Source organism: Dreissena polymorpha, chromosome 5 (genome assembly GCF_020536995.1).
Source record: "Dreissena polymorpha isolate Duluth1 chromosome 5, UMN_Dpol_1.0, whole genome shotgun sequence".
In the NCBI taxonomy this organism is placed as follows: Eukaryota; Metazoa; Mollusca; class Bivalvia; order Myida; family Dreissenidae; genus Dreissena; species Dreissena polymorpha.
Window position 1 is genome coordinate 40,875,213 of NC_068359.1, and position 13,990 is coordinate 40,889,202.

Genomic DNA, 13,990 nt, shown 5'->3' on the forward strand with positions numbered 1-13,990 from the left:
TTCGTATGCAGTTATATTTAGCATTTCATGCATTTCATGCTTACTGAGATTGCATAATGACACGAGTGAAAGACGGCATTTACCGAATATTATCACCATTATAAAATATAAAGTATAATACTTCACTGTGACAGGGTTCCGGTATGTATCATTGAGGGACATCGTAACCGCTATAATTGGCCTGATTGAGTCTCTAATTTCGTGTTTTTTTACCACTTGCCGGTAAAACGAATTTCCATGAACCGTGGCCGAACTAACGAGACACGTTGTGGCCAAACTAATAAGACATGTGTGGAGAAGAATTGCTGCACGTGTTCGCTCTAAACCTCATTGTTATTTCCGTTTTCCTCTTTACCTTGATTCAAATCAACGTAGCCTACATCGATAGCCATAACAATTAAAACACAAAAGATCGGCATCGTCGTAATCATTTTGGTAGCTTAAATGATTTCAAAAGATAGATTTCATTTTAGCGGCATCATCATTATCATCATCATATACATTAACAACTACAACAACAACACCATAACTATATCATTATAGATGATCATCATCTTTATCATCAATAACAACTTAATCATCATCATAATCATATCATCAACAACAAAGCCATGATGATGATGATGATGATGATGATGATGATGCTGGTCATGATGATGTTGATCATCATCATCATGATCCTCCTCCGCCTCATCATCGTCATCATTATCATCATCGTCGTCGTCCTCGTCGTCGTCATCATCATCATCATAATTATCATCGTCATCGTCGCCGTCGTCGTCGTCGTCGTCATCATCATCATTATCATCGTCGCCGTCGTCGTCGTCATCATCATCACCATCATCATCATCATCATCTTCATTATCATCATCATCATCGTCATCATTATCGTCATCGTTGTCGTCATTATCATCATCATAATCATCATCATCATCATCATCTTCTTCATCTTCTTCATCATCATCATCATTATTATCATCATCATCATCATCATAATCATCATCATCATCAATATCCCCACCAGCACTAGTCTCTTCATTAACATATTTAACATTTATCCTTGAAACCGACAAGGCATTACTGGAACACAAAGGCAACCGGTTCTCTGATCGGTTAGTTACACATAGTTCCTCCGTAGCTCCATCTTTTATCTCTATCGTGATTGCTTCGGGATATGAATTAGCAAACATGTCTGCGTTTGCTGGTCGGTACACACTCCATGATGATTTACAGACATTGCTAGGATGTTTAATCCACGGAAGGTTCATGTTTTCGCAATAAATCTGCGCTTAATGCGGCTTTTCATCAAATTGGTTCGTTATTGGTAATCATGCTTTCAAATCTTGTTGAATCCTTTCATATGTTCTTTCTTCAGCATTATTGCAGTAGTCTTATTCAAAAAGTATTGAATTAAACGAATACATAAAGCAAGATGTCGAGCACTTTCATTAAGCCAGCTAAATATCACACATAAACCGTTTAGGAACGTTCCAGTCAATGACATGTTTTGTGTTCATCCAATAAATGCGCGGTTCTCATTAATGGCCAATTTCTGCGCGATACAAATCGATCTTTGCCAGAATTAGCGCTGCAAATAGCTTTCATTATCTTCTCGTGCTGTAAAATGTAGTTATGAAAATCATCCTTGCAGATAATCGTTTAAAAGAGCCATTTAATGTTTGTTTTATTTTAATTTTCTACTCTACTTAAGTACCAAATACCTCGTCTGTCACTAGAGTTATATCACGTCATGCGGTCAAACCACATCAGACGGATTCCTACATAGTACCAAGATAAGGGCACTATTTGCTTCGTAGTTCATTTAATTAATTGGAAGCGGGCACTTTTTGGCATTTCCTGTATTTTGACATTTTAAGTATATCGCGATTTGTTCACTCAATCGTTATGTTGACGCGTACACGTTCTTTAAAGCTACAGTTACTTTAAGGGCAAATTTTGTGGCGAATCCATTTGTACTTTTAGTTAAAGTGTGTAAAAAGTGTTCTATATTACATAAATAATATTGTCTTATATAATATGAATATCATATAATTATAATATGTCAACAGCATATTGGAAACGACATATTGATAATTTAAGACTAACCACTTTACCATTCAGTCATTAACAAATCTCCGATGTGATGATGTTAATAAGGCGTCTGTGATTATATGTGACGTCATAATCAACCAATAATTAATGTGTTTTAAAGTTCAATCTTATAATATTTAGAGACTTGTACGAACATATTCAAATTTAAGTGCTCAGACTTAATATAAATTAGATTTTAAAGTTATTTTGACCTTTTTTGTATGTACAGTATACGACAACATTATCTTTTATAAAGGAATGCGAGACTCATCAAGTAGCTTTAAATTGTCACTGACATTTGGTTGTGTTTCCTAACGCCCGGTGACTGACACGCGTTTTGATTCGAAATAAAGAACTCTGAGAGTTAAATGGATATACGCTTGTCGTTAATTTCAGTATGGGTGCTATAGGGTGGAATGCTTAGAATGCGTGTAGCATTCAAAAACGTTGTCACGGTGACTTGTTAAACACGTAAAAGAATAATTGAATGCGTGCATCGGTGCAATTTGATTCGTGTTCTCACCTTGGAGCGGATATTGTATTGTTTGCAAGAATCCCACATTGTGCAAATTGCGTTTGAAACGCAGCGCTATATTTCAGAAAAAGGGAAAATATACTTGGACACTAGTTATATCAATATGTGCGTTTCAAACATATGGATTAATGTGCAGACACGCGGATAAATTAATGTTGTGCAAAAAAGTCATATTTGTAGGAAAATGTTTCAAAGGCGCTCGTGTGATAAAGTACAATCAGACAGCAAATTATAACGGAATTTGTAATCAAGTAAAAACCGTGAAACTCCATAACCGTTATGTCTGATATATTAACAATTACACCGCATATGTTAATGGTATTAATCAAATAAACAATGCAGCAAGTGTATGATTTCAATTCTTTGCCAAGAAAGCGCCATCTGGCATGTCGTCTGTCCGCGTTACGGGAGAGCGTTTCAATGGCAGGTACGGGTGCACGTGCATGCACGAGAAACAATGGGTCTGAGTAGAAATGGTCTTTGTTTTTTTTTTTGCTTAGCAGTCAGGTGGAAACTCCAGATAAAAATAACTTCGGTAAACAATGAATCATTAAGTTCTGCTGGTTTTTGTGTTTTAAGTGTTGGTATGATCCTGTACTAAGGCATTAGAGAATTTATCTTTTCCAATGAAAAAAATGATCCGCTTAAAAACAAAGCCAGCTAGATTGTCGATGTATCCATCAGTTGGTTTTCCCATCCCCTGATTTCGAATACTGAAGGGTACTTTACCTGGCATTATGCATTGTCCTTGCCATTAAGAAATGTTTGGGTTGATTATGGTGTTATGAAGCGTTTTATTCATCTTAAATGTGCATGCGTCCATATCTTAGAGCAGTACAAATAGAATATACAATAATCTATGTAGTTTTTTTGTATCTTCAGATCTTCCTACAACGACGCCGAACAACAATAATAACGTCAAAAGCACCAACATTGGCAAAGAACAAGAGCCACACGAGAAATCATGGAAGTTCTGGAGATCGCTGTCAACGCGGCGCTCCCGGAAGTCTCTTGTTCACAATGGGACTGCAAAACCCATCGAGGATGGTGGCTTTGGTGTGCACGTTACCGTTAATTTACCGGACGTCTTGGATAACACTGACGTTTCTCCGAGCAAACTGGTCGACCCTCCACCGAAACCGCCCAGAGTGCTGCACACTGATGCTGATGAGTCAATCACCGTGACGACGGCTCCGATTTATCAGAACGGATTCCCGAGGCAGCTGAGTGGCGTTAACATTTTGAGTTCCCCACAGACAGAAATTGCGAAAGAATATGAAGGTGTTGACTCTTCTGGAATTTGTATCAGTGCACCGCCGGGTACGCCATCGAGGTTACCGCCCAAATCCTCTATCGGTCCGCTGATTGCTTCCTCAAAAACGAACTCGCTCCCGAACTATGCTCTGCCGTCCTCATTTCAGAGGCGCCAACAGTCAATCACCGGCGGGAAAATAAAAATAGTGTCGCCAGAACTTTCTAGAAAGGTTGTCATGAAACCCAGAAAGAAATCCACTGAGATTAGTGCTAAAGATCGCCATGTCCTCATATTACAGAGTTCCGTCGAACTTCTTGGACAAAAGGTGGATCCGTTCATGATACTCGAAAAACTAGCAGAAGCTCAGTTACTTGATCCAAAGGCACTGAATATCTACAGAAATCCTTTGGACAGCCGGTACATTATTGAAAGCGTGGTGCAAACCGTGATGGACTCGGAGTACCCGACGTTTTTACAGTTTTGTGATATCCTTAGGAGCGTTGCTGATTTCACCACCGTCGCCGCTGTGTTAGACGCCATGCGTGCAATATATGACGTCATATATGAGGTGCTAACTGGAGGCCCAGAGTCATCGCCCATATTGGATGATGAAAAGTCGGTTTCGTTCGACGTTGTATATTACAGTCTGGACACCGGCAAAATTCGATCTGTGGTCGAGTTGGAGAAACTAAGAAACACAGAAAGCAAACGACATTCTAGGGACCTTTTATCCTTCAAGAGGAATTCACGACTCTCTTTTCAGTCTCTCTCCAGTGAGGCGTCTAGTGTATTTAGTGAAGACATTATCATTAACGGGTTGCCCATGGTAACCATATCTGTGTCGGGTCACGCGCTGTGTCTGTCGAAGGCCATAGCACTTGCCGACGTCGTAAGAGAACATGACAGTATTTTGGAACTCCACATCGGGAAAACGCACATTCGTGGTACGGACATGTCGCACATAAGCGCCGCCCTTGTGGAGAATTACTCCGTGCGGGTTTTAGATCTGCGATTAAACAATATCGGGAACGAAGGCGCGGCACATCTTGCCAAAGCGTTAACGTCAAACAAGACGTTACGTCAATTAAACCTGTCTTCTACGGGAATCGACGCTGACGGCGTCAACTGTTTGGCGGACGCTTTACGTACAAATGTAGGTCTGGAGGATCTGGATTTAAGTTTCCTCGACATTGCCGACAGTGGGTGTGTGGCTTTAAGGGATATGTTGAAACAAAATCGCTGTTTAAAGAAACTACGTCTGCGAAGTGCTAATATCGCTTGGATGGGATGTGGCCTTCTTCTGGAGGGTATCGAAATTGGGAAAGTGATTTCAGAACTGGATCTTAGTAGGAACTTTATTGGCGATGCCGGGGCCGACATGTTACTTACTAACTTGAAGGACGACTCTTCCTTGAGGGACCTTAACCTTGAGAATTGTGGTATAACTGTCTCCGGATGTTCGATTTTGTCTGACGTCATCTTAACGAACAAATCCTTACGTCACTTGGATCTAAGTGTGAATTTCATTGGGGACCAAGGAATTGCGAAACTTTCCAACGCTCTGGTCAGAAACAAACATATCAAAACTCTCGGTTTGAATATGTGCGGCATATCGAACGACGGCTTCTCCAAGTTGTTGGATATTTTAGAAAGCAACACAACGCTCACGCTGTTGAAGCTCTGCTATAATCGCCTTGGAAAGGAACACGTCGACCCGGAAGCGACGTCAGACAACTTGAAGTACCGCATTCGAATCGTGACGTCATCAAACCCGAAACTAAAACTTTTACTGTGGGGAAACACATTTGATGAACCACATTCCTCTAGTAGAGTTACAGACATATCTATGTGATCAATGTGTGTGTGTGTGTGTGTGTGTGTGTGTGTGTGTGTGTGTGTGTGTGTGTGTGTGTGTGTGTGTGTGTGTGACCCGAAAAGGCAACCGACATTCTTTTTTATACGGTCTATTCCTCTATGTCGAAACTAACATGCCTTCTAAACAGGTTTTACATTGTGGTCACTGTAATGTGTCTGATTTTTGTACTATTGTCTTGTTAAAGTGATTGCCATTGGCTATTTTAAGTTTTTTTTTTGGTATCAGATTGTGTGCGATTGTAAAATTTAATTACAATGTTCAGCAATTGTAGATAACATTTTCGATAAAGAGCATTTCAGTTGGCACAATTATATAATAAATTAATAATTAAAAAACAACGTCGTAATTCTAATAATTAAATATTTAAAACAATCGTGTTCATGTCTACGTCAAATTGATTTATTTCGATATGATGAAATTAACAGTATCTTTCTTAATTATGCTGTTATTGATATACGTTCATGTTCTTACGGATTGACAGCGATGCAATTGTATAGGGATTTCAATTTTGTATGCATGTATGTTAAATATCACACCTCTATGCAATTCTGTTTAAAGCTTGCCATTTTATGATTATTGTGGATATTAAATCATAAACGTGTACAACACATGCAAGCATGTATACTAATAATGCTTACGTTGCCATACAATGCACAAAACTGTTGAATTTCCAAAAGTTCAAACATGATCTATATGCAGTTCTCTCTCAAATATCATGGACACTACTTTATCGCTGTATATTTAATGTCAAAATAATGATTGTATAGGGTTCTTTTGCCAAAACATCCAAATCACTAAAACTGCTCTGCGTCTCTGATTTTTTTTTTTGTATTTTATTGTCAATTTAATATTATTTTAATATTTTTAACAAACTGTTTTGCTTCATTGTTTTCTTATAATATTTATTAAACATATAAATTATTTTTTTCAAGCCTTGTGTCTTCCGTTCTTTATTACGAACCCACTGATTTTACTAGATTCCTATCCGAACACTACTGGAATGAAAAGTTTTTACCTATTATTTCGTTATCGTGTATTCGAGTATCCATTACAACCATATTTGCATTTTGATTAAAGAAATATTATTACGCCACCTTTCGAAAATGTTTGTTATTAATATTTAATTACAGACAAACGTTTTGTAAACTAGTGTACTAGTAACAGTAATTATAGTACAAGAGGTTTTATTTAATATTCTTCAAAATGACAATTAAACCCCCTAATTATGATGGCTCATTTCTTCCATATCGTTCAGGTGCCAACTCGACAATTAATATGACATTGATCTTTCGTGTTTGCGTGAACGCCAGAACGACAAATCAGATGCGCCAACACGACACGTTTTGGTTTGTTAGCGCATATGATATGTCGTTATTGTGTGTTTGTGGGTTTAAAAGTCGCCAGCAATCAAGCTCAAAAGAACAACCACTTATACGCCAACTCGACAAATACGACATTTGACTTTCTTTCGCCAACCTGACTATAAGAAAGAACAAAAATGTCATATTGGTCGTGTTGGCGCGTTTATACGTCGTTCTGGCTGTCCACGCAAAACACTTTATGGGTACACACTTATCGTGTTACCGCGTTTCATTTGTCCATCTGTAGCCTATTGTATAAATCTCGATAACTATTATACAGCGGAAAACTTTTGGTTATCTTCAATGTTATGATATATGTTTGGGTTAATTGTATAAAAAATGTATAAAAAAAAATCGTTATCCGAACAGGTGCATGTTTCGGTTTAGTGTTAGATACGATTTAGCCGAGTTATTTGACTTAACGGTTATCTTTATCCGAATAAGGTTATCTTTTGGATGGCTAAACCTATCCATATTTATACAATTGGCTATTGGTGTTTTGGCGCGATTTAACATTGCAAACGCGAAAAAACGATTAATGCCATAATTGGCAATGTTTACATGGTGACGTTGGTTTCCCACGTTCTGTTATGTGTTGTGGAACATTTATGTGTATTTATCGACACCTGTAGTCTCACTTAGTCCCACTTGCATTCTTGGACCTCAAGTGCATCAACTTATACTGAACCCTGCTAATGCCAGCAAAATACGATTTCAATTTACGACGAAGTAATGCCATCGCTTTCGTGTCATTATTTCTTATGTTATTCGTGGTTTTCTATGAGCACAGACAAACCTGTCAGTCCATGCACGTAAGAGTCCCGTTTTTTTTTTTGTTATCAATGAAATGCCATTAAGTTTGCCACAATAAGGAATGCTCCAAATTTCTATTTTTTTCTATTTTGGTACGTTTACTTCTCACTCAGTTATTGCTAGGTTGCTCGATAGTAGTCTATTAAAAAGACCTAAGATATATTGAATAGACGTAAGCTATATCATATTAAATTCCTTAACTTACATGTTTACCGAAAATAATAGGATTTTATAATGTAAATCTCGTGAAAGTACACACTGGTCAGTATATTATATCTTGGTTGCTGCGTTAGTTTAGTTTAAACATATTTATTTTAGCTCGATTGCATTGAAAGCCTACGGCTTATTTGAAACGCTCTCGCGTCCGTTTCCTGGGACTAAAACCAGTACTTGGTGTATGTGGAAAATCTAAAGAACGCTCCCTCTGTGGGGTTGCTGCGTTGTAATATTCAATTTTCACGTACGGGCAGCTATGAAGTGGTCGGGAAAAAAAACTGAGTCAGGTCATTTGTTATAGCAGGTATTAATATGTGTAGTAAGAAAGATGGTCATTAAATATCTGGCATACGAGCAGTACATCATATACGAGTATGAAATACCCGTTTGTCTGTTTTGACTTGTTCTGTGGCTCAAGTGGCGAGTTCTTATTGACAATTTCAATCTTTGGTTGTCAGCTTTGATTTAGGGTAGGTTCAAGTAATTTTTACAAGGCCTTTATTTAACGAATGTTTAAAAAATGTTTCTAAATCTAATGTATAGCAAACTTACGCAAAACTATTTTTTGTTTGGAAATTATATTGATACAATGATACGCCATATTAGTCGCCATTTTATAGTTGCAGGGCAGGGTAACATAATATAATTTGATTATGAAACTAGAGTTGAGTGACCCAAATGTACCACAGTTGAGTTTAAATAAATATGTTTATAATCGACATTGTCACTTTTCAAAACAATCCTCTTGAAGTAATTTAAGCGATTATATTGTTTTATGTTGTAATTCAATATGCTAAATGGTACTTTTATTCATTTCAACGTAACTTAAGCGCTTGGTGTCATATTAAATTGGCAGGTACATTGAAACGTAAATATTATGACGAAATGCTGTGAAATTATTTAAAATAACGTATGTGTCCTTATTGTTAAACATTTAAACACAGTTCTTGTTAATGCGTTGCCAGTTTTAGTATCTACATGCAGACTTTAGATATATTTTTTTCAGTTTTAGTAACTACATGTAGACTTACGATATAAATTTTAAGCTATAACGTATCTTTATGGTGCTTAAGACATTTAATTTGACGTATACATCATGTGTTTTGAAAGCTAACCTCCTTCAATGTTTCGTAGAATATAGGTTAAAGGCTTCGTGGTCAGTGTAAAGTTTGTTTCGTTGGTATGTTAATAGTATGGTAATAGTCCGTGGGGGATTCGGATTTTCTTTCTGCTCTTATTTATGTATTATGTGACTTGGAATCCTTGTTTCGCATTTGGCTATCAATCAAGGATTGCAATCCAGAAGTTTCTATCGGTCAGTGAAACAAAACCAGTTACTAACTTTTGATGTTTAACACTAACCAATCGACTCATATTAATTTTCTTCTCTATTTCTTTGCATTGACATAAGCAGCACTATTAATAGTCGCCGCAATGTATGTATGAATGCCAGCCAGTTTCACACTGCGAACGCCAGCTGGAGTACAACTGTAAAACTGTATAATTATGAATCATAATCCGCATCAGATCATCATCAAGCTGCAGTCCATAGGACATAGTGTTTATCACATTTTTCCCAAGGTCGTTTTCATCAAACAACACATATTGCAGAGTTCCGCGCATTCAATTCCATGGAAATTCTGGGAATAGTCTCTCGTGGGTGTAGGACACAAACGTGTTCAGTTTGCGTGTATGAGTTTTTTTATTGTCTGGAATGTCATTGACAATATGTATCTAGTGCATCAAATGAATGTAGACGCGCTTGTCTAGGCTCTCGTACATTATTCAGAAGTTAGATTTGTTCGAGTATTTTATAATCGAGAATGGGAGTATTTTAGAGTGGGAAACTTCTTTCCTGATTTAACTGTAATTATATTGAGATGTTCTTTATGCAATTAATTTGGATCGCTGTTCGAATATTTGTGTTTTCATTGGCCACATCATGCAAAACAAACTTACCATGAAGGTACAAGTTGATATAAAATACAAGTAATATAAATGTATGAAGCATAGTTAACTTAAATAAATCATATGTTAGGCCCCAATTCGGCACCAATGTTTATTCTTTTTTTATTTAATGATGAATTCTCTAGATATTTGGCCTTATGCAACAATGTATAATTAATAAGCTAATTATGTTTATTGGAGGACAGCTGCGACCGTTGCTCGTAATGCAAATGAGATGGTATTAGAACAGATGGTTGGTCTGAGAAAAGTCTCAAAACCTTCATAAAGGAAATTACATATATATTATTAGCTGATGACTTTATGTCGAACTCAATTTGATCATTATCCGGTATGGGGTCTTGGGTTTTAAGTGATCAACAATGACAATACCAAATGGTGTTTCATAGTGACACACGAATATACAAATTTATACATGTACTTTATAACTGAGTTGAATCACTTCCTGGTAGCTATATGTGAAGTTCCATGCGTACAGATTGTCCTTTTGGCCATTGACCTCAATATAATTGTTGGTTAACATTTCACATGTAATTGCGTTTTGTTAAACTCGTGTACACGTTAAATACGTTATAAATTTATTGATCGAGTTTCACAGTCGAGGTGACCATAATTTCTGGCAAATGGTCATACCCAGCTGGTTAGTAAGGTTAATGTCTACCTGCCATCAATTACGCATAGAGGTTATTACACGATAAATAACGCATACAGCGTGAATAAATTATTATACGCTTCTATGCATACTGCTGGTAAATATCTGGATAATGTCTTGTTAATGATATTCATAATGTCAACACGTACTTTGAAATAGATAATGTCGCGTTTATTGATTCTGGTGCCCATAATAAACGCATAGTTTGCTTCAAATGAAGGTCGCTGACCGTCCGGTTTCTCGTAAAGCGTAAACTTTAATACATATGTACTGACATGTATTTTGGAAAAACAGTTTGGATATTCATTATTCAGTACGCATTTCAAATGAAATCACTCATGATGCATGTGAATCCTTTGACATTTCAACCCAACTGAACATAACGGTGAAATGCACTGCAGGTATTTACCTGAAATCGAAACTAACTTTTATTTATCACTTACTTATTCAACGTTTCAAATCGATATTTTTATCAGTTCTCATATATCGCATGTGATGTTAAATTCGACATTCACGTTACACTCAAGATTGCATGTCTCTTTGTTACACAGGTCTACATTCTCGTCTCTATTTAGTGATAAATCGATTAAATAAATTTAAAAGTACGATTGTCTTCGTATTAAAGATAACCAATTAGCGATAAATTGGAGGACTTAGTAAACTCGATAAGTACCGGTACGTAAGACACTAAAGCGCGATGACATAAATTTGATTACGCGATACAAATGGAACTATTGTCTAAACGAAGGCTGGTAGAACACAGCTGTCGGAGCGTCGTGACATCTGCTTTTAGAATGAACCTAATCGTGCAATGTCAATACCATGTCAGCCATGTAAGGTATCTGATCTATATATGTTATACAGTATAATAGATTTTAATAATACTCATCGGTGTTCATTGCTTGGCATGAGTTTATTTATCTGACGTGAATCTCTGGTTTGTCCTAAAACTGTTCAGAGACGTTATCTTCGTGTCTGCACTCTGTCATGCTTTTTGTATACGTATTTAATGACTTTTGTTGTGCTGAGTTTTTTTTCCATAAGATTGAATTGCAAAATGCGCATGCAAATAATCGCCATATAAAAAATCCATATAGTCTAGTACACTCTTAAGATATTTATATCGATTACGTACATTTCAGTAAAATAAGATCCTTCTAGGGCAATTAAGCATGAATAAATATTTTTCCTGCACTGACGTATAAAGATGTTCTCTAAAATGAAGGATATATTTTATTATAATTTCGTCCATGAAGGTTCGATCACAGGTCGACAGAGTTGGGCGATGGGGTGGGTTGGTGGTTGTATCTACGTATATAAGAACTAATAAGGGGGTGTCGCGCTTTTTACGTATATTAGAACCAACGAAGGTGGGGTTATAATCTACGTACGTTAGAACTAATGAGGGTGGGGGTGTAATTAAGCTACGCACACTAGAACTAATGAGGGTGTGGGTGTAATCTAAGTATACAGAACTAATAAGGTAACAAGAGGGATCGTCTGTTTACAGACCATCACTGTTCCTATTATATGTTAATTACGTTTGTCGCCTTTAGTCAGATAGCATACACTCCTTGAGACCAAATCAAAAGATGCTACATAACGTTTCACGTGTTCTCAGAACAGGAACACATGTAATGAAAACACGTTATGTTGGATATTATTTACTCCTGAATAGCCTGCGAGTAGACAACGAGAACGATGTCCAAGATCGGTTGTTTTATTTAAGTATTGTCTATGACAAGGTGAATATAATAACAAGTAATCAACATTATATTCTAATGCAATTATATTTAGCATTTCATGGTACCTGAGATTTCAGTATGGCACGTGTTCAGTGAACGACCACATCTACCGAATATTATCACCATTATAAAACATAAAATATAAGACAATGATCATGATAAGGGCATGTATCATTAAGGGACATCGTAACTGCTATAATTGGCCTAATTGAGTTTCTAATTTCGTGTTTTTCTACCACTTGCCAGAACAATGAATTTCCATGAACCGTGGCCGAACTAACAGGGCACGTGGTTGCCGAACTAATAAGACACGCGTGGAAAAGCCTTGCTGCACGTGTCCGCTCTATACCTAATTGTACTTTCCGTTTTCCTCTTTACCTTGATTCAAACCAACGTAGCATACATCGATAGCCATAACAATTAAAACACAAAAGATCGTCATCATCGTAATCATTATGGTAGCTTAAATGATTGCAAAAGATATATTTCATTTTAGCGGCATCATCATTATCATCATCATCGACATCAACAACAACAACAACAACAACACAACTATACCATTTTAGATAATCATCATCTTCATCATTATCAACAACAACTACGCCATCATCATCATAATCATATCAACAACACCATCATCATCATCGTCGTCGTCATCATAATCATCATCATCATCATCATCATCATCATCATCATCATCATCATCATCATCATCATCATCATCATCATCATCATCATCATCATCATCATCATCATCATCGTCAACATCGTCATCATCATCATCATCATCATCATCATCATCATCATCATCATCATCATCATCATCATCATCATCATCATCATCATCATCATCATCATCATCATCATCATCATCATCATCATTCCCACCAGAAGGAGTCTCTTTATTTACATATATGACATATATCCTTGAAACCGACAAGGCATTACTGGAACACAAAAGCATCCGCTTTTCTGATCGGTTAGTTACACATAAAGGCGTTCCTTCGTAGCTCCATCTTTCATCTCAAGCATGATTGCTTCGGGATATGAATTAGCAAACATGTCTGCGTTTGCAGGTTGGTACACACTTCTCAATGATTTACAGACACGGCTAGGATGTTTAATCCACGGAAGGTTTATGTTTTCGCAATAAATCTGTGTTTAATGCGGCTTTTCATCAAATTGGTTCGTTATTGGTAATCATGCGTTCAAATCTTGTTGAATCATTTCATATGTACATGTATGTTAACATGATGTTTCAACAGCATTATTGAAGTAGTCTTATTCAGAAAGTATTGATTTAAACGAATACAAAAGAAAGATATGTTATAATTGAGAACAGAAACTGACGTCAAGCACTTTCATTAAGCCAGCTAAATTACAAAGCAACTATTTAGGAACGTTCCAGTTAATGGCATGTTTTGTGTCCATCCAATAAAATGCGCGGTTCTCATTAGTGGTCAATTTCTGCGCGATACTTA

The 13,990-nt window shown here is 36.8% G+C and overlaps 1 protein-coding gene across 5 annotated transcripts in view; it reads left to right on the forward strand.

The window, feature by feature from the left end:
* Nucleotides 1–6,680, forward strand: part of LOC127881026 (uncharacterized) — a 31,782-nt gene extending 25,102 nt beyond the window's left edge. For 4 of the 5 annotated variants that reach the window (XM_052428607.1, XM_052428606.1, XM_052428609.1 and 1 more), the window contains one exon: nt 3,509–6,680. In XM_052428607.1, the coding sequence (XP_052284567.1) occupies nt 3,509–5,733 (2,225 nt within the window). In that variant the 3' untranslated portion in view covers nt 5,734–6,680. Of the gene's footprint in view, nt 1–2,512; nt 3,054–3,508 lie in introns of those variants that run through there. The other variant, XM_052428610.1, reaches the window with a different exon arrangement.
* The last annotated feature ends 7,310 nt before the right edge of the window (nt 6,681–13,990 follow it).